This window comes from Protopterus annectens, chromosome 11.part0 (assembly GCF_019279795.1).
Source record: "Protopterus annectens isolate FY-2018-M chromosome 11.part0, PAN1.0, whole genome shotgun sequence".
NCBI classification, from domain to species: domain Eukaryota; kingdom Metazoa; phylum Chordata; order Ceratodontiformes; family Protopteridae; genus Protopterus; species Protopterus annectens.
The window spans coordinates 1333842325-1333864831 of NC_056745.1; the positions used below are offsets into that span (position 1 = coordinate 1333842325).

General features: G+C 44.3%; 1 protein-coding gene across 1 annotated transcript in view; it reads left to right on the top strand.

Annotated features, from left to right (window-relative positions):
* Positions 1 to 22507, top strand: part of LMF2 (lipase maturation factor 2) — a 698972-nt gene that overhangs the window by 182754 nt on the left and 493711 nt on the right. Inside the window, 2 exon segments of the mRNA XM_044088653.1 lie at positions 17399 to 17419; positions 20383 to 20436. Coding sequence (XP_043944588.1) covers positions 17399 to 17419; positions 20383 to 20436 — 75 coding nt within the window.

Here is a 22507-nt window from a genome sequence, read left to right on the forward strand (position 1 = left end):
TGCCATTCAAATTACTCTCTCATAATATAAATATACCAGGTCCAATTTGAAAAACTGACAAAGTAGTGCTGTTTTTTGTTTTGTTTTGTTTTGTTTCTGTTGCTGACAAGGGAACTGTGACTTGGTTGTTAGTGAATACACTTGCAAGAAATAACTAGAATAGTCGAGTTTTTGACAGTAGGGAAACCAACACGAAGACTGGGAAATTAATGTTGGCAGTTAAATGATACGGCAAGGAAATGTTGGCTACATTCACAGATAGGAGAAAAATAAACACAGAGAAAAGAAACATGGTGTGTGTGCCAAGTCATGGGAGGTAGAAGTGGCTAGAGAAAATGATTCCCTTGGCTGAATAATGGAAAACAGTATTGAGATCCAAATGTGCAGCAAGGATATCCATTTCAGAGTCTCACAGAAAATAGGGGATAAGCAGAAACTTAAATTTAGAAAGTAGCCTGACTAGACTGGGGAGGAGTTTTTTTTTTGGGGGGGGGGTTATAGAAAGTTGAACAAACAATGGGGGTTTTGCTTGTCATCCTTGCAGCCATCTGGGTTTTCTTAAGGCATTCTGGTTATGCTTGGTAACTGAATTATCCATGCATGTAACCCTTACTATTGCTTTTGTGACCTGTGATATGGTTGGAAACAGTCTATATGTAATGGTCCACTGAGGTACCCACTAAGATGGTACAAATTTGGCTGGTCCTGTTCAGCTGAGCTGTTTAAGAATACATGGTCTCTTCTGAGTTATTTTAGAATGTAATGCACATTTTAAGTACAGATTAATAGTGTTGCATTTGGTAATGTCTGTTTTAGTCCGCTTTGTTTTTTCATTTGAGCACACTGCTCCCTTTTAGATGAATGCCTGTGCTTTTGCTAAAGAAATGCATAGCTGAAGCAAACTGAGGTCGGATTCATAGATATGGCATGCGCCAAGTAGACTACTATACCAAAAAGCCATGGAAAATGCCAGTGCTGTATTCATGGGCAACTGTACAGTAGCAGACTTAAAAGCCATATGCAGTTTTGCACCAGGCAGGCTGTTGTGCATTTACATTGGCACATAGCTACACAGTTATGATTAGACAGTTGTGGCATACACCTGGGATGTCTTAAGACAGTATTATACTGCAGTTATGAAGGTGCTTTGAATGAACAGAAATCACTTTGGTTCTTTTGCAGCACAGCAACTAGAGTGATCAGTAATGCATGTCTATCCACAAGCCACCCTTTCAGAAATGCAGACTTAGTGTGAGTGCGTGCATGCATGTGTGTCCCTATCAATTGATCGAGATTTCAGAAATTCGAAATTCATATGGTCGAGACCATATGATCGAGTTTTTGAAAGCCCAAAGCTTTTGAATGGAGATCACAGTACAGTATGGATTGGGAAAAGTTACCCATCTGATGTTGTTAATCTTCTTTGCATTCATCACTGATGGGTTCGGTTCTAAGCCCTCGGAACAGAGTTGGCCTATTACCAAGCTTGCACCAACCAAAAACCCTCGAGCTAAGCTTCTACCCACAATGCCCTTCTCCCTGTTACCTCCGATCTCATTTGCCGCTTAGCCGTAAAGCTGCATTTCAGTCGAGCTCTCAGCTAAGTAGAAACTTTTTTGATATTTTGTGTGAAAAATGTTTGTTTCTTAAAATTTGTGAGTTAGTCTTTCCTGTCGAATTACAGTAGTTCTAGATGTATTTTCTCTATTTCTACCCATTGGTATCCTTTTTTTAAGTACCATTGGTGTATGGCCCTTTCTCTTTACCCTTGTGGTATTCCTTCCATGTTCTTCTTTTCTAGTTGGTGTGTTTGATATTGGGTTAGTTGATATACTCTGTGTTTAAGTCTTTTTCTGACTTGGGGAAATTAGAGTTTGCCTTTTATCTGAAGTTTTTGAATTGTGTTTACTTGTCAGTATGTTAGATAAGAAGGGTACATCGGGTTTCAAGCACTGTACCTCGTGTAATGGTAAACTACCTAATAGTGACTCTCACGATGATTTTGTTTATTGCTTGGGGGTGCCTTACCTTTCGGTGCAGCCTCCCTGTGGGATTTGCCAAAGTTTCAGCCTATGCACTGTGAACGAGCGCAAGAATAAACTAATTCTGAAGGGACTGCTCAAATCTCCCCTTTCAGAGGCCCTTTCTGTGATGGAGGTCTCACCCCCTCCTACAAAAGTTAAGAAAAGGCCCCATTCGGTTCCCTCTTTACCCTAGGGTGACCAGGGTAAGCTTGTCAAACCTAAAATTCAAAAGTTATCCTCTGAGCATAAATCTGCCTCCTCGGCACTGTCCTCATCTGCTCCGTGTGCTTCGACTATTGCTATATCGATGCCAGCTTTGTCGCCAGCTCTGATACTGCCTCCGGCACCGACTGTAGACCTCACCTCGCCTATTATGACTTTGGCGCCCGTGGTCATTTTGGCGCAGTGCATGCCTTTGATGCCTATCTCTGCAGTGATGATTGAATCTCCTGTTTCAGCTCCGAGTGCCCCCTTCGGCACAGAGCTCTATTATGACAACACTGGATTCGACTTCACTACTTCCTGTCTCTAAACTCGAGACATCGGTGCCGGCAGATCACACACCACAGACCCATTACTCTCCGTCCATAGACCTGTTCTTAGATAAAGTGTATAGCTCGTTCTTAGAGCGACCTGACTCCCCATTTGGAGTATCTACTAGATCCATCAGGAGCCTTTCAGAATGTGATGTGGTGTGTTTTCTTGTGGATCAGCTGTTGGCAGCCAGGGGGATACCTATGACTACCAAGATCCAGCCCTCTGGCAGGATTTGGGTTGACCTCTCCACTGACTCCATCCTATACTCTTCCTACGGCTGTCCCAGTTCCGAAGCCTTCTGCTCAGACGTCCTTCTTGGGGAACCCCCCCCCCCCCCGTCTCTGCGCCTGTAGTGGAACTCACTGAGGATCCGGGTCTGTCCCTTTGGTCCTCTGTTCCTGCTGAACCGGTCCTTCCTCAAGCTCATGATTGGGTGGCGGTCTCCTCGATTCAGGTCACGGTTCTGTGTGGTTCTTTGGTCCCATTCTCCGTGCCAGTAGCCTCGTCTGCGCCGATCCGGCTTGAGGCTCCATCCTCTGGAACGGGTTCAACGGAGTGGGGTGTGCTCCTCTCTGTTCTGGGCTCCCATTCCTCTTCGCGTGGGCCTGCTTTACGTGTGATGGAGAGGGCACTCGATTCTGGAAGCATTCCACTGATGTCAGAACCCCAGTTTCCTCCCCCTGAGCTACAGCTGTCATGGACCACCTCCCTGGGACACCAGGCTGGGAAGCCGCAGGAAACCCCTGTTCAAGGGTACCCACTCTTCCGAGTCCTCCTCAGAAGCCCCCACTGAGGAGCCCCCATGGAAGAGATGCAAGAGGAAGCACGTGGACTCGTCTGAGGAGTCTCTTACAGAAAACACTGATTACAGTAATGGTGAAGGGGCCCCACAGTCTACCCCTGATGATGTTTCCTTAGGAGACATCCTTGAAATGTTAAAGCAGAAAGGTGACTGGAAGTCCTCCAACCCTTCCTTTGAGGAGTCCGTGTTCCTTTGGTTCCTTTCACATTGGTCCAGAAGTTTACCAGTCAACACTATGGTGGTGACGGCGGCCACGTAAAAGGATCTGGCTGAAGAGTCCTGCTGTCCATCTGTACAGCAGGGAGTCCTGGGCCATGGACAGATTGGGGAAGCGAGTCTTTGCATCAGCGACCTTTGCCATTCGGTCCCTGAACTATTGGGCACATTTTACGAGGCTCCAAAGAGACTTTATCTCAGAACTCTCTGGAACACTCGCAGGGCAGGTGTCTGACGAGGTATGGGACAAAGTTGCCTCGCAGCTTGCTGCTCTGGAATCTATCTCTAACTCTTCCATGAGGTTGCTTTCACATGTAACCAAAGGGGCAGCTAGAGCTGTGGGTTCTACCGTAGTTATGAGGGGTCATGCCTGGATGCGCATTTGTGACCTCGTGGATCCCTTCAAGTCTTCCTTTCTGAATGCTCCCATCAAAGCATCTTCCCTTTTTGGTTCCAATGTGAAGGACACGCTGACCAGGTGCGAACAGGACGGCAAGACCCTGTCTGCCATAGGCCTTCATTTTTCCAACCCTCAATGTTCTTTTTTCAGGAACCAGAAGAGTGGGAAGATATGGCACAAAAAATCTTCCTGGCACTATTACCACCAATCGTTGGGTGCAGAGTATAATTACCAGAGCCATCCAATCAGTCCCATCAGACCAATGCGGATCCGGATTTTGCTCAAGATTCTTTTTGGTGCCAAAAAAGACAGGGGACTGAAGACCCATTCTGGATCAAAGCAGCTTGAACAAGTCCATCGCCCAAACCAAATTCCGGATGGTCATGGTTCAGTCCAGTCTCCCTTTTTTGAGGGAGGGCAATTGGATATGCTCGATGGATCTCCGGGATGCGTATAACTACATCAAAATGGACAAGCGCACCAGGAGTCTGCTTTTCATCCGGCTAGGAGCCAGTCATTACCAGTTTCGTGCCTTGCCGTTCGGTCTCTCTACAGCCCCCAGAGTGTTCACTAAGTGCATAGCAGTGGTTACAGATCACTTGAGACTGCAAGGATTCCGGGTGTTTCCATATTTGGGCGATTGGCTCCTCACCTCCTCCCACTTCTGGTAACGGCCCTACAATGCACACTTTTTTTCTCTGGCAGAAATTTTGGGGATAACTGTGCACTGGGAGTAGTCAAACCTGGTCCCTACCCAGCAGATAGAATTCATCGGTGCGGTCTTCAACACCCGATCCTGTCTGGTGTCGCTCACAGACTCCAGAGATTGAAGCTTCAGCTCTGGGTGGTACTCTGTCAAAACAAAGTCTCAGCGAGAGTGATTCTTCAGGTCCTAGTATCCATGGCAGCTTCAATCCCGATTAGTGCCTCTTTCCAAGCTGCACATGCGAATTCTCCAATGGTGGCTTCTGGCTCAGTGGTTCCCAAATCACCACCCTCTGTACTTCAGATCCAGATAACCAACTCCTGCAAGCAGGACCTTATTTTTTGGATGAGACCAGACACAGAACTTTGGAGACGCCCATTCCAGTCCCTCAGACCAGGGCCATTGTGACCACTGATGCTTCCCTGATCGGGTGGGGTTGGGCATTTCCAGGGAAAGACAGTCCAAGGTGCATGGTCCACATTGGAGACACACCTGCATATCAGCATTCTAGAACTAAGAGTGGTGCTTTTAGCGTTGCAGACATTCCATCCCTTTCTTCCTTCTGGGATAATTGCAGTCCAGTCAGACAATATGTCAGTAGTCTGGTATATCAACAAACAAGGAAGAACCAAGTCCTACCCCTTGTATCGAGAGGCCATGAGAATTTGGCAGTGGGTGATCTGATAGCAATGCATGTCCCGGCGAGCTCCAACGTGATTGCGGGCAAGTTGAGCAGATGTATTCTCCTGCCCCACGAGTGGTCCCTTAATCCTGATGTGGCAGCAGAAATTTTCAGCCACTGGGGCCAGCCGTGCTGCGACCTTTTCGCCTCTCCATCGAACAAGTGCAGCAGCTGTTTTGCCCTATTCTCCCCAAAAGGGGAGTCCCAGAGGGACGCTCTGATTCACGCTTGGCCCACAGGACTTCTTTATGCTTATCCCCCATCCCTCTGATTCCACAGATGTTCTTCGTGTTTCACTGTTGCAGTCCTCACGTTTAGGTTATCTGCTTGCAGTAGCCCTCAGTCGGCCTGATTATCAAAGTCTTGGGTCCTGCATCTGTTGCTGTATCATCTTCCATGATGTCAGGTAGTCAGGGGTATAAAACATTCAGCTGACGCCGTTATACCAGTCTTTCTTGCTGTGCGGTGCCCAAAGCAGAAGCAGTTTGCAAGTACTGGTCGGCCAACTCCTGAAATTTTCGTTTTCGAGTTTCAGAACGGAAGTCTTCAACTAAAGCTGAGTACCCCATCGGGGAAACTTTTTCTTGCTCTAAATTGATGTCAGTAAAAGTCAGTAATTGTATTTCTTGTGGAAAGCAAATACCAAGATTTTCATTCGTACTGTATTCTTTGCCTAGGCCCTGACCACGACATACCTCGCTGCCGGTTTTGTGCCTTATTTAAGCAACGAACTATTTGTCGTCACTATAGTTACGCTTCTAAATATTTTGGTACTCTGCTCAATTATCCAGATGTGGCTTCGGTAAGCCACCCGACTACCGACATTCCGAAAAAATGCAAAGATAAAGACTGAGACAGGCCGTCTAGATCCAAAGCTGCCGACGATGCTTCTCCTAATCTAGTCACCAGTTCGCCGGTACTGGTACTCAGTGAAGTGCTTTCTCAGCCCCTGATACCTGCTACTTCAGATTCGCAGGCCTCTACTGAGACCCATTTGGAGTCCAGTGTGCCACGAGATGCTTCAACTGTGGAACCTGCAGATGTGTCTACCTTAGATGGGTCTGGAGCCGCTGTGCAGGCACCGGCTCCTAAGGGTGTATTCAGGCCTACTGACTTGCATATTAAACAGACGCCATTTTCTTCTTCTTCAAGGCCTAAAACTCTATCCATGCCTAGAAAACAGACACCCAGACCACATGGTCAGATCTCTATGCCTAAAAAGAAATAAGAATGGCTGAAGACCTTTATTACTTTAATCAGGGGAAGGCAACCTTCCCCCTCTAAGAGACCTAGAACTTAATTTGCTTATGAGTCTTCTGATCAGGATTCTGAAATTTCTGTTTCCTCTGATAACCAGGATTTACCCTTCTCTACCTATGAGGATTCTGATGCAGAGGACTCTATTCCCTCTGCTTCCCCTCCAGAGGATTTCTCTTTTGGTGAAACCTTGCATACTCTTAAGGAGCATTTTCGCTGGGGAAGCCAGGATTACTCTGATTGTAAAAAGAGGCTTAGGGATTTCTTATTCCTGCCTCAACACAGGTCTTTAGCTATCCCCCCCCCCCCTGTCCTGGACATTGTTGATGATGCCTTTTCAGAATTTAGCTTGGCCCTAGACTCCTTACTTCCTGCTCCCAGAAAACCAGTTAAATATTACAGGGTTCCTGACTCTCAAGTTCCTCTTTAAAAATCCTACTGCGGATCCTAAGACCATTTCACAGTGACCCAAGGGCATTAAGGCTACTACTGCCAAAAATTCTACCCCCATTGATAGAGATTCCAGGGCACTGGATAGATGGGGTAAGAAGGTATACACTTCTGCAACCTTGCCCATTAGGGTCTTAAACTGCCAGTTTCATATGTTAAAGTATCAGCAGCATATTATTGGATTGCTTAAACAGAAAATTATGTTGATTCCTGACTGTGCTGAAAATAAGGATTTACAGGATTTAATGCATTTTGCTGAACAAGTTGGAAAACATACTTGCGGTGTGGTTTTGATTCACTAGAGGCATCTTGCAGGGCTTCTGTCACTGGGTCTGTACTTAGAAGGCATGCTTGGCTTAAGGAGTAATCTTTGCCAGATCATGCTAAAGCTAAATTGCAGGATGCTCCCTTAAACCAGGACCGTCTGTTTGGCAACAAAGCAGAAAAAGTACTTAAAAAGATGGCGGAAAAAGCTAAATCTATGCAAACTGTTAAAGATTTCCTGCAAGTACAGCCTCCAAGATTTTAGTAGGCATTGGCCCTCTAAGAATTGGTCCTTTCCTGCCTCTTCCAGTAAGTCAGTCCAAACCCATAACCAGGAGAACACCCAGGCTTCAGTCCCAAGGTACACACAGGACTAAGCAGTTGGAGGCTCCCACTTCCAAAGCAGGGAGTAGTAAGACTCTCCCCTATGGTGAACTGTCTCGGTGACTTAATTTTAAAACTTCCAAGCCCTTCTCAACTGACTGCCCCTTTAGGGGGAAAGATTGCTCTGCAGGTGAAAAACTGGAAACTCATTACACAGGACAAATGGGTTTTAAATGTAGTTTCTCAAGGATACAGATTCCACTTCCACACTTTATCAACCCCAAACGGTTGGCCAGATCTACCCCCAGATCAGTGGGCAGAGGCTCAAAAGTAAGTTCTCTCTCGTAAGTGTAAGGGCTATTCAAACTGTCCCAGAAGAGGAAAGGGGACAAGGCATCTTCTCAAGACTTTTCCTGGTGCCAAGAAAAGACCACTCCTGGCATCCTATCCTGGATCTCTCTATCCTAAACACTTTTTTTTGTGATCCCAAAATTCAAGATGCTAACTCTTCACCAGTTGCTTCCTATGCTTGGCAAGGATGCCTGGTTGGCAACACTGGATTTAAAGGAAGCCTACCTGCACATCCCAATCTGGGAATCCTGCAGAAGATACCTATGCTTCACAGAAGACTTCATGCACTGCCCTTTGGCTTATCTACTGCACCCAGGGTATTCACAAAGTGCCTAGCTCCAATCATTGCATTTTGCAGGCAAAGAAATATTCAAATATACCCATACCTGGACGATTGTCTAATTCAGGCAGAAAGCCAGGACATACTTTTGAGTCATATGGCGTTTGTAGAAAAGGTGCTAACGTCTCTGGGGTGCACCATTAATGAAAATAAATCACATCTTGTACCCTGCCAACAAATTGTATTCCTGGAAGCAAGCTTGAACACAACTTCCCAGGTGGCTTTCCTCACGCCAGATAAACAAGATGTTCATCGTGTTTCACTGTTGCAGTCAGTACACTTGGGTTATCCTGATGGCAGGCTACCCGCAGTCGGCCCAAGTTCCAAAGTCTAGGTCTGGCATCGGTTGCTGTCGCCTCTTCCTTGACGTCAGTGTGCCAGGGGTATAAAAGATGCAACCGACGCCATTGGGGTTAATGGCCTCCGGCATTCTCCTAATTCCATATGCAAGACTGCATATGAGGAAACTACAATGGTATCTAAAAAGCCTACGGTGTCAAAATTCTCACGATCTAGAAGCAATGATTCCTATCATACCTTGCCTACAGTTAGAGTTCCTTTGGTGGGCAGTGGACTGCCACCAAAACAAGGGACTGCCATTCACTCTACCTCCTGCCGCACAAACCCTAACAGACGTATCAGACTATGCATGGGGGGGCTCACTTGGCAGGGAAGTGCATTCAGGGCAAATGGAACCCAAGTCAAATGCACCTGCATATCAGTCAAAAAGAAGTGTTAGCTGTATAGAATTCTCTGACAGCCTTCAAGGACCACATTCTTCCAGGACAATTAATGGTAAAGACGGACAACACCACAGTTATGTGGTACATAAACAAGCAGGGGGGAACCCACTCATACCCTCTCTGCAGATTAGCCATGGCTCTGTGGAACACGGCCTTGAGCTACCAAGTGCACCTATAAGCTCAGTTCCTGCCAGGAAAACTAAATACACTGGCAGACGAGCTAAGCAGAAATCTCATGGACCCACACGAGTGGAAACTGGAACCAAAGACCTTCAACATGTCGATAAACAAATGGGGGAGCCCAGATATAGACCTGTTTGCCTCCCTCCCAGAGCTACCAATTGGACAAATTCTGCACAAGGACTCCCCACAAACAAGCTTGGAAACTGGATGCCCTGTCCTTCACTTGGAAAAATCTATCGGTTTATGCCTTTCCTCCTCTGCCTCTCCTCTCCAAGGTACTACTAAAGAACAAACAGGACAATATTGATTGCACCAGACTGGCCACGTCAACACTGGTGTACCCCCTCTTGCGCAGTGTGTCACTGTTGACACCATGGCAACTGCCTCAAACCTACCCTGCTGTCTCAGCAGGATGGCCAGAATCTGCACCCTCAGCTTCAAACCCTGAACCTGGTAGCCTGGCTGAACCTGTTCTCTGTTACCATCTCTCAGTAAACAAGTGTTGAATGTCATTCTGAAGGCAAGGAGGCCTAGTACTAGAAAATCTTATGCTGAAAAATGGAAAAGATTCTGTTCCTGGAACCAGACTCAGGGGATGGGCACAGCAGCACCCATTTTACTTCAGATTCTTCAGTACTTAACTGAGGTGCTTCACAAGGGCCTTTCCTTTTCCTCCATCAAAATTCATGCCTCAGCCATTTCAGCTCATTACAACAGAGAACCATCCCCTCTTCTCTCATCCACTGCTCAAGCAGTTCCTCAGAGTCCAAAAACTTAAGATCACCCAGGAGATCCCCAACTCCAGCCTGGGACCTTAACTTTGTATTGGAAAAACTCACTCTGCCTCCCTTTGAGCCAGCTGCAAGTGCAGAGATGAATTTCCTTTCTTGGAAAACAGCCTTCCTTTTAGCCATCACTTCAGCAAAAAGGGTGTCTGAATTACAGGCCCTTATGGCAGTGGTGCCTTTCATGCGGACAGGGTGTCCCTCAGGACCAATCCCTCCTTCATGCCCAAGGAAGTATCCAGTGTGGCTCTTAATCATTCTATTCATTTGCCAACCTTCTTTTCTAATCCACAGAACAAAGGAGAACGTATACTGCACTCCTTAGATGTGCACAGACAACTTAGATTTTACTTGGACAGGACTAAACCTTTCAGGAAATCGGAACAACTGCTGGTGGCATTTGCTGCAGGGGCAGAGGGGAAGGCCATTTCAAAGCAAACCATTTATAAATGGATAGTCCATTGCATTAATTTCTGCTATAAGCACCATGGAAAACCTATCCCACAGGGGATAACACCACATTCAACCATGGCTGCATCTACCTCTACAGCCTTTCTCAGAGGTGTCCCTGCCAGGGACATCCTAGAAGCCGCTATCTGGAGTTCTGTACATACTTTCACCAAGTATTACCATTTGACAATTTTCTCTAAATCCAGAGCTGGCTTTGCCACTGCAGTCTTGCAGGGCCTTATAGTTGGTCCTAATGTTATCTAGTTTCCTCCTCCCATCCTTAGCTTTGGGAATCTACCCAAATGTGATGACTGCAACAGTGAAACACGAAGAACATAGTACAGTTGTGTACACTTACCATAAATGTAGATGCTTGAGTAGAGTATATTCACTGTTGCAGTCCTGGTTACCCTCCCTCCAGCCCCCTGACTTTTGGCAATACCTTTTTTTTTCCTTTTTACTAGGCCTAAAGCTTTTTGGTGTATTTGCTTTTTTGTTGGGAGGTGTAACCTTGTATATTTAATTGCTTCCCATTAGGGGGGCACCTGACATCTGGGGCAAGAAAAACTGATGTAATGGCATCAGCTGCATGCTTTATACCCCCTGACTGCCTGACGTCATGGAAGATGAGACTGCAACCGATACAGGACCCAAGACTTTGATAATCAGGCCGACTGAGGGCTACTGCAAGCAGATAACCCAAATGTGATGACAAGACCCTCTAACATCTACATTTATGGTAAGTGTACACAACTGTACTTTTCTTGAAGAAAGCTCATCGGTTGAAATGCGAAGTGATCCTCATAGCCCTTTTTTGGCCTTGACAAGTTTGGTTCCCCTTCCTTCAGCCTTATCTATTATACCTATCGTGGTTCTGGACCCTCTTCCAGACCTGATTGCTCACCCCCAAGGGTTGAGCCACCCAAATCTGTCCAGTCTCAAGCTGACAGTTTGGTTTCTCCATCTCCGTTAATTGACAGGCAGGCTGATCTCACCTAACCTCTTCGGGATATTGTCCTGGCCTCTCTTAAACCAGCCACCAGAAGACTGTATCAGGAGAAATGGAAAAGGTCCTCTCTCTCTCTGGTCTAAGGATAACATGCTAGATCTGTATTTGGCTTTGGTCACAATGGTTTTGCAATACTTCTCTAAGTTTTTTGAAGAGGGTGCCACAGCCTCTACCATATGCGTATATCTGGCTGCAATTTCGAATTGCCATAATGGGCAGGATGGTACACCTCTCATTTCTCTGTTTATGTAAAACCTTTCTCAAAGGAGTCTCACACATCAAGCCCCCAGTGAGGCAGCCTATAGAGCCATGGAACCTCACGTTAGTTCTATAGTTTTTGACTCAAACCCCCCCCCCCCTTTGAACCCACAGCGAAGTGTGACCTGAAATTCTTATCTTGGAAATGCTTGTACTTGGTAGCTATTACGTCAGCCAAATGGGTTTTGGAGCTGCAGGCATTGTGCATCAGAAGACCCTATTTGATGTTTCACAAGGGCAGAGTATCGCTCCAGAAGGATCCACCTTTCCTCCCCAACGTTGTTTTTGACTTCTCCATCAATCAGTCCATTGACCTACCAGTGTTATTTACAAATTTCTCTAATAAAGGAGAGTACTGCCTACATTCCTTGGATATATACAGACAACTGAGATTCTATTTAGACAGAACCAAAATTATGCACAAGTCTGACCGACTTTCCGTTTCTTTTTCTGGACCTAGAATGGGAAATTTTGTATCCACGCTTACTTTATCGAAATGGGTAAGGGACTGCATACACTTCTTTTATTCTTCCACAGAATAACCTATGCCACAGGTTAAAGCCCATTCCACTAGATCTATGGCGACATCTGTAGCTTTCTGCTCCAGGGCTTCTATGGATGACATTTGCGTAGCAGCCACTTGGGCTAAACCCCCCACTTTGATCAGTCATTACAAATTGGATGTGGTCTCCAGAGGGAGAGCAGCTTTCGGCTCAGTGATACTCGGGAATATTCTTCTTAATTAGGGAAGTTTACCCTTTTCCTCACTGCAGTGCAGTCTCTGAGTTTGTGTATATGTCTGTGGCTATATATATATATATATATATATATATATATATATATATATATATATATATATATATATATATGTATATATATATATATATATATATATATATATATATATGTATATATATCTATATATATATATATCTATATATATATATATATATATATATATATATATATATATATATATATATATATATATATATATATGTTCTTCATCTCACATTGCTGCAGTCCTTACATATGGGTAGTCCGCTGTCCTCGGTCGGCCCGAATACCAACGTATTAGGCTGACGTCGGTCAAGGCGCTTAAAACTGACATCAGGACGTCAGGGTACAAATGCGCATGACCGACATCTTATCCTCAGTCTTTTTTGCCGCATGGTCCGATGCAGAAGCAGCGTTGCAAGTGCCGTTCGGCGTTCTGAAATTTTTCGAGTTCGTTTCAGACGAATCCAAGTTGGCTAAGTACCCCGTTGGGGAATATTTTGGTTTTTTCTTGCCTCAGTGTATTACCGGATGTCAGAAAAAGTGAATAATTGTATTTCTTGTGGGAAACAGATACCACATAGGGATTATCACTCTTTGTGCATTCCTTGTTTGGGGCCTGAGCACGACGTAGTCGGGTGTCGCTTTTGTGCTAGGTTTAATAAACGCACTATTGCGAAGGTTAGATTGTGCTAGGCTGGTCTTGGAAAGCGGTGCAATTATAATATGCCGTTGGATACTCCGGCCGCTTCCTGAAGAAGCGCAAGGACAAAGCGGTTAAACCCAGGCAAGATGAGTCGTCCGTTCCGGACGCCGGTTCTTTAGAGGCTTCAGTGGAACCGGTGGTTCTGATGGAGGCTTCTCTGGAGTCTCAGGGGGAGACTTTGGTTTTGCAGGATGTGGCCTCTCAAGAGGCAGGTCAGGTTGAAGGGGCTTCTCAGGTTTCTGTACTCTCCTCCCTTCCCAGGGTGGTTAGGCCCTCTCCTTCTGTTTCCAAGGCTTCTTCCAGAGGCAGGCCAGGTTTAGCTTCTGTTGGTGTCAGTCCTAGTTCAGCAGGGTCTGTGCCTAAGAAGCACATGCTTAAAATGGCAGAAGATTTGATTACTCTGATTAGAGGTTCTTTGCCCCCTCCTGAGAAGAGGCCTAGGGTGGAGCCAGAGTTGGAAAGTTTTGAGCAGGCTTCGGATGTTTCAGAGTCTTCGGCTGAAGACTTGCAGGAGTACTCTCCTTATTCTGATTCTGATGCAGAAGATTCCACTCCTTCTGCTTCTCCTCCAGAGGATTTTTCTTTCAGAGACACTTCATTCTATGAGGGAACATTTTAAGTGGGAAGGTCAGGACTTCTCTGATTCACGGAAAAAGGGGGGTTTTTTTTTTGGGAAAATTTTTGTTTTTTAACCCTTTTTATTTTTTTTCTGACATCTGGGGCAAGAAAAACGATGTAATGGCATCAGCTGCATGCTTTATACCCCCTGACTGCCTGACGCCAAGGGAAGATGAGACTGCAACCGATATAGACCTAAGACTTTGATAATCAGGTCACTGAGGGCTACCGCAAGCAGATAACCCAAAATGTGATGACAAGACCCTCTAACATCTACATTTATGGTAAGTGTACACAACTGTACTTTTCGAAGAAAGCTTCTGTAACGTCTGAAGCATCCGTCATGGTCCTTTTGCCTTGACAAGTTTGCCCCTCAGCCTCATCTATTACACCACGTGTCTGGACCCTTCCAGACCTGATTGTTCACCCTGTTGGTTGAGCTACCCAAATCTGTCCTTTTCAGTCTCAAGCTGACAGTTTGGTTTCGTCCATCTCCGTAATTGACAGGCAGGCTGCTGATCTCACCTAACCTCTTCGGATATTGTCCTGGCCTCTTAAACCAGCCACCAAGGAAGACTGTATCAGGAGAAATGGAAAAGGTCCTCTCTCTCTGGTCTAAGGATAATGATGCTAGATCTGTATTTGGCTTTGGTCACAATGGCTTTTGCAATACTTCTAAGTTTTTTGAAGAGGGGTGCTGCACAGCCTCTACCATAAGGGCGATATTCATGGCTGCAGGTAATTCCGGGACTGCAATCACATAATGGGCAGGTGGATGGTACACCTCCGCATTTCTCTGTTTATGTAAAACCTTTCTCAAAGGAGTCTCACAGCATCACTGCTCCCCCAGTGAGGCAGCCTATAGAGCCATGGAACCTTCATACGCTTAGTCTTCTATAGTTTTTGACCAAAACCCCTTTGAACCCACATGCTAAGTGTGACCTGAAATTCTTATCTTGGAAATGCTTGTACTTGGTAGCTATTACTGGGGCCAGCCAAATGGGTTTTGGAGCTGCAGGCATTGTGTGCATCAGAAGACCCTATTTGATGTTTCACAGCAGAGTATCGCTTCCAGAAGGATCCACCTTTCCTCCCCCAACGCTACTTTTGACTTCTCCATCAATCAGTCCATTGACCTACCAGTGTTATTTACAAATTTCTCTACAAAGGAGAAAGTACTGCCTACATTCCTTTTGGATATATACAGACAACTGAGATTCTATTTAGACAGAACTAAAAATTATGCACAAGTCTGACCGACTCCGCTTTCGCTTTTTTCTGGACCTAGAATGGGGAAATTTTGTATCCACGCTTACTTTATCGAAAATGGCAAGTAAGTGGGGACTGCATACACTTTCTTTATTCTTCCACCAGAATAACCTTATGCCACAGGTTAAAGCCCATTCCACTAGATCTATATGGCTTATTATCTGTAGCTTTCAAGGCTCCAGGGCTTCTATGGATGACATTTGCGCTAGCAAGAGCCACTTGGGCTAAACTCCCCACTTTGATCAGTCATTACAAATTGGATGTGGTCTCCAGAGGGAGAGCACGCTCGGCCCAGTGATACTGGGAATATTCTTCTTAATTGTGAAGCTTTCATCTTTTCCCTCACTGCAAGTGCAGTCTCTGAGTTTGTCCAGGTATATGTCTGTATATATATATATATATATATATATATATATATATATATATATATATATATATATATATGTATATGTATATATATATATATATATATATATATATATATATATATATATGTATATATATCTATATATATATATATCTATATATATATATATATATATATATATACATATATATATATATATATATATATATGTATATATATATGTTCTTTCATCTCACATTGCTGCAGTCCTTACATATGGGTAGTCCGCTGTCCTCGGTCGGCCCGGTCAATACTCAACGTATTAGGCTGGGACGCCGGGTCAGGCGCTTTAAAACTGACATCAGGACGTCAGGGTACAAATGCGCATGACCGACATCTTATCCTCAGTCTTTTTGCCGCATGGTCCGATGCAGAAGCAGCGCTGTAAGCGCCGCTCGCGTGCTCTGAAATTTTTCGGAAAACCGTTCACAAGTTTCAGACGAATCCAAGTTGGTTGGCACTGCTGGGAATATTTTTGGTTTTTTCTTGCCTCAGTGTATTACCGATGTCAGAAAAAGTGAATAATTGTATTTTGTGGGAAATGGATACCACATAGGATTATTATCACCTTTGTGCATTCCTTGTTTGGGGCCCGAGCACGACGAAGTCGGGTGTCGCTATGTTAGTAGGTTTAATAAACGCATCTAATTATTGCTTAAGGTTGATTGTGCTAGGCTGGTCTTCGGAAAGCGTGTGCAATTATAATATGGGCGCCGCCGGATACTTCCGACTCGCTTCCACGGTAAGAAGCTGCTTAAAGGACAAAGCGGTTAAACCCAGGGTAAGATGAGTCGTTCCTGCCTGACGCCGGTTCTTAGAGGTTTGCAGTGGAACCGTGGTTCTGATGGAGGCTTCTCTGGAGTCCTCAGGGGAGACTTTGGTTTTGCAGGATGTGGGCCTCTCAAGAGGCAGGTCAGGTCAGTTGAAGGGGCTTCTCAGGTTTCTGTACTCTCCTCCCCTTCCCAGGTGGTGGCTAGGCTCCTCCTTCTGTTTCCAAGGCTTCTTCCAGAGGGCAGGCCAGGTTTAGCTTCTGTTGGTGTTAGTCCCAGTTCAGCAGGGTCTGTGCCTGGAAAGAAGCACATGCTGTTAAAATGGCAGAAGATTTGATTACTCTGATTAGAGGTTCTTTGCCCCTCCTGAGAAGAGGCCTAGGGGTGGAGCCAGAGTTGGAAAGTTTTGAGCAGGTTGATGTTTGTGGTGAGTCTTCGGCTGAAGACTTGCAGGAGTACTCTCCTCTTATTCTGATTCTGATGCAGAAGATCTCCACTCCTTCTGCTTCTCCTCCAGAGGATTTTTCTTTCAGAGACACTTCATTCTATGAGGGAACATTTTAAGTGGGAAGGTCAGGACTTCTCTGATCTAATGAAAAGGCTTAGGGAATTTTGTTTTTACCTCAGCATAGGCCCTTTTAGCTATACCCCTGTTCTGATGCCGTTGTGCAGGATGTATTTTCAGAGGCTTCACTTAATCCTGATTCTCTGCCTCCCCGCGCCTGTTAAACCGATAGGTATTACAGGGTGCCTGAGGCTCATAAATATCTCTATAAGAGTCCTAGGGCTTGACCCAGAAACTGTTAGTCAAGGACCCAAGGGGGTCAAGGCCTCTGTTGTAAAGAATCTGGGTTCCTCTAGATAAAGAGGCCAGAGCTTTTGGATAGATGGGGGAAAAAGAAGGTCTATACATCTTCTTCTACCTTAGCTATGAGGGCTTTGAATTGCCAGTTTTCATATGTTGAAATATCAAAATTTTCTCCTTTCAAGAATTGAAATCTAAGGTGGATGCTCTGGCAGAAGGCATTGACTGTAAAGAATTACAAGATTCTATGGTTGTCTCTGGAACAGGTGGGTAAGCATTCTTTTGCAGTGTGGTTTTGATGCTGTGCAGGCTCCTTCTAGGGTGGCTGCCACTGGTTCAATTCTTCGCGAGGCACGCCTGGCTTAAGGGATCAGAATTTTATCTGACCATGTTAAGACAAGGATTTTGGATGTCTTTTGCAGTCTGAAGTGTTGTTTGGTCCACCTGTGGAATCAGTCCTGAAGAAATTGGAAGACAAGGTTAAGTCTATGCAGACTGTTAAAGATTTTTGCAAGTTCAGCCCCCAAAAGTTTAGTAGAAAATTGGCCTGCTAAGGGGTGGACATATCCTTCCTCTGATTCTCAGTCTAGGGGTAGATCTAGACGCAGTAGGGCAGAGCCAGAGTTCCTTCAGACCTAGAACATGGAGTGCCTCACCCGTTGCACAGTCTTCGAGTGAGGGCAGGGCCAGTCCTTCGTGAACAGGCCCAATGACCCACTTTTCAGCTGCCAGATCCTTCTTGCTTGGCAGCACCTTTGGGAGGAAGGTTGGCACTCTTCAAGGAAAATTGGATTTAATTACCCAAGACAAATGGGTATTGATATCATACACCATTGCTGTTACAAGTTTTATTTCCATACCCTACCTCCTTTCTCAAAGGCATGCCAGACGTCCCTCCTCAACAAAGACTAGAGGCTCACAAACAGATTTCTCTTACTACTACAAATAGGGAGAGCTATACAACCGTCCTCTGCCAGAAGTGGGCCTAGGATTTTATTCTCGCCTGTTTCTAGTACCAAAGAAAGGGAACACGTGGAGCATCTCAGTTGGATTTGGCCTATCCTCAACACATATCTTGACATTCCCAAGTTCAAAATGTTGACGTTACAACAGCTTTTACCTCTGCTGGGCAAAGATCACTGATGGTGACTCTGGATCTCAAGGAGGGCTTACCTTCATATTCCTATCAGGCCCTGTTGCAGTGGTAAAGCTATTCGGCGCTTTCTGGCCAAATTTTCATTATCAGTTCCTCTGCATTGCCTCTTGGCTTATCTACTGCTTCCTGAGTGTTCCATGCTAAAGGTTCTGGCTCCAGTGGTAGCTTTCTTCAGGCAAAGAGGAATACAAATCTATCCTTATTTGGACGACTGCCTGATCTCTGGCTCCGCTAAGCAGTGACTAACTTCTTCATCATTTACAGTATGTGATGGCAGTGTTAAGAGATGCTCTAGGGTATTCTGTGAATCCAAATAAAGTCCAGCCTGAGTGCCCTCTCAGGACATGTGCTTCTGGGTGTGAGAGACTGAATACAGCATCCCAGATGGCCTTTTGGACCCCGGACAAACAAAAGAATCTTTCTCTTTACTTCCACTAACATTGTCTCACAGTCCAGGCTGACTGCAAGGACAGTACTTCAAAGCCTTGGGGTTCATGGCATTCTTGTATTCTGGTACTCTCCTGCAATGCCAAACTGCATATGGCGAGAGGGAAGCTATGGCAATGGTATCTCAAAAATGTAATGGACGCAGCACTGCCAAGATTTGGACACTGTCATTCAGATAATACCTTGCATCCAAAAGGAATTTTTGTGGTGGGCTCAGGAATGTCACCTAAACAAGTGGGATTCTCTGTGACCAACTCAGAGGCGTAGTCAAATTCTAATTACAGATGCCTCTGTGACAAAGCTTGGGAGCTCATCTGAATGGAAGTGGATACAAGACACGTTGGCCTCGCCAGGATTCTCGATACATTTACATATCAATCTTTGAAGGAGATGTTAGCAGTCCAATTTGTATTGATAGCTTTCAAGGATTTGTATTTTTCCAGGGCAGGTGTTGATTCTAACAGACAACACAACTGTCATGTGGTACATCAACAAGGGCGGGGGACACATTCTTATCCTCTATGCAGGCTAGCAATGATTTTGTGGAGACTGCTCTCAGTTTACAGCTGAATCTTCAGGGTAAGGTTTCTGCCAGGAGCACAGAACTCCTTTGCAGATGTGTTGAGTAGACAAATGCATGGATCCCCACGAAAGTGGAAATTTTGATCCTCATGTATTTCAAAAAATTGACAGTGTTATGGGGGAAACCCATGACATAGATCTGTTCACTTCTCCTCTAAATTACCAGCTGCCAAAGTTTTGCACAAAAAGGTTTCATCCCACAGCTTGGAAAGTGGGATGCTCTCTCTCATTCAATTGAGCAATCTTCACGTGTATGCGCTCTTTCCACCTCCTCTGCCTCTCCTCCCAAAGGTAATTCTGAAGGTCAGGGACAGGTGACAAGCCAACCATGATTTTGTTAGGCCCGGATTGGCCTCCGACAGCACTGGTACCCATTACTGGAGAAGTCTGGCACGTGGGAGCCTCCATGGCCTTTTGCCTTCTGATTCCACACCTGCCGGCGTCTCAGGAGAACAGTCATTTACCTCCAATGTCAAACTTCACTCTCTACATCTAACAGCTCCTGGCATATTCTGTTTTAAACCCTGGAGGGTCTCTAACTTCCGCAACAAGTTTTGAATGTTATTTGGGAGGCCAGAAGGCCCAGTGTGCCAGGAAAGTTTTACAAAGAGAGATAAATGGAGGAGATTTTAATTTGGAGTACAGCAAAGGACTTGGATGTTTCTAAACCTAATTGTTAGCAAGTTATTTTCAATACCTTACTGAGTTATTGGACAAAGGTTTGTCCTTCTCCTCTATTAAGGTTCATGCTGCAGCAATTTCTGCTTACTATGACTGTGACTCCACCATTATTTTCTCTCTCATCCTTTGTTTAAGCAATCTTTAGAGGGGCAAAGAAATAGTAAGACCCTCACGTAGAGCTCCTACTCCCAAGCTTGGATCTCAATTTTGTGTTGAGAAACTCACTCCCACAACCTTTTGAGCCTGCAGCCACCGCCGAGTTGAAATATTTATCATGGAAGACTGCTTTTGTTGGCCATTACCTCTATGTAGAAGGGTATGTAATCTGAATTCACAGGCACTTATGGCGTGCTGAGACTTCTTCCCAATTTTTCTCTTCACAAGGACAGGGTATCTTTGAGTACTAACCCTTCCTTTATGCCTAAAGTGGTTTCTAGTGTGGCTTTAAACCAAACTATTCATTTACCATCTACCTACTTGCTCCCTTTGTACAGCATTCTATGTAGGTTTAACCAAAAGGAGACTGAGGGATCGCATCTATGACCACCAGTATGATATCACCAGACTGGATGAAACTAATGCACTAGCTAGGCATGTAAAAGAACATAACATGCACTCATTCACATTCAGAGTCCTACAAATAGTAAATAAGAAGGTAAGAGGGGGTGATGCTACTAATGATCTAGCAAAAGCTGAACTTCACTGGATATTGAGATTAGCAGCACATTTATCACCAGGGCTGAATAGCAGTGTTTCGTTGAAACCCATATTAGTTGCAAGGAAGTAGTTTTAAGCAACTAGTTAGTCGCTTCCTCCTATTCTATGTTGCCACACTTATTGACTTTTAGATTCATTTAATTATTGCCAATAGATGACGACATCTTACGAGATAAGTTGTGCCTTCTGTGTAGTATGAGTACTGGCTACCAGGATATGTTTGCTAACCCTGTGTCTATTCAGACTCCCCTTTGCTTGTTTTCCATCAGTCATGTTATATGCCATATCCAGTCGTGAGCTTTTACCTTTTATGTTGGAGACACTCTTTGACTTAAAATTGTGTACCTTGTCAATAGTTGACAATATTTCAGTAGTCAAGTCCTGTTTTCTGAGTGTTATGAATAGTGATACCAGGATAGCATCCAGCTACCTTTTGTATACATAGACATCTTGTTTGTTTCCCTTCCATCATGTTACAAGTTACATTCAGATTCTGTAGATGCCACTTTATCCTTTTCATATGGATTTTCTACCAGTTTTTTGTCCATTTTGCATTGTATGCAGGGACATGATATTATATATGAGTTGTCTATATTGAATGATCAGATAATCATATACTTTGTATATACATTTTATAGTTTTTTATATATTTATAATATGTTTTGTATGTCATTTTTTTTTTTTTTTTTGGTTTTCACACATATTTAGTATTGAGCATTTATATATTCTGTATTTTATGATGTTACACCAAGCAGAGCTTATGCTTACTTTGAGTGAGATGGTAACCCACTCTAATAGAATGAACACTAGGACCCAGAGGCATACTCTTTTTTCACGTGGGTCAGTGGTTGCTATACCTTGATATTCGCAAAACAACATGCTGTTAATTTAATGGAGTCTTTGGTATTGAGTTTTTATACATAATGAGTCGCAACACCTAAGTTTTTTATGGATTGAGGCCATACTTCAAGCCGATGTCCCAACTGCATAAACAGAAGGTAAGACCTTCAACGGAGACATGGTAGATACCATATTCCGTCCATCGGAACACTAGAGGTTCCGAAGGGATGTAAATCTAAGTATTTTGTAGGATTGAGGTTTACCTCGAGTGGGACAATAGCTCACATTAATGTGCAAACGATCACCACTAGGGACTCATAGGCATACTTCTTATTCGGCGGGCTAATGCTTGATGCATTTTGACTGCAGCAAGTAATATGCTTTGATTGTTTGACTAAAGTTCCTAGCATTGAGAATTTTTGTATATTGGACTTTAAATACCGATGTCTTCTATGGATTGAGGCTATATGACAAGCTTGATGCTTCAACTGTAAGCAAATAGGAGGTAACGTATTTAGCTTGAAGTATGACAGACACTACGCTCCATTAATCGAACACTAGAGGCTCCTAAGGGATGTAAATCTGTTATCATGTAGGCTTATTTGCTGTTTTCACAGTTGATTGCCCAATTAGGGGTTCACCATTGTTTTAGGACATTGTGTTCTTTTTAGCAATGTGTGAATTACTTGCTTTTTAAATGTTCATGTTTCATATCTCTTGGGACGAAGCGCTTTTATGCATTGCTATAATCGGCTAGTGTGTAGTGCTTTGTTACTAAGTTACGGCTGAGTGTCTTCGTAATCTAATACTTAATTGATTAATCCAGTGTGTATGGTCAATTGGATGTGCTGAATAACAAGGATACTAATGGAGCCCGCCAAAATATTCTTACATTTTGTATTTAAATGTGAGTGAAGTTATGTGATTGGTATCGGGAAAAAAAATTTTTTTT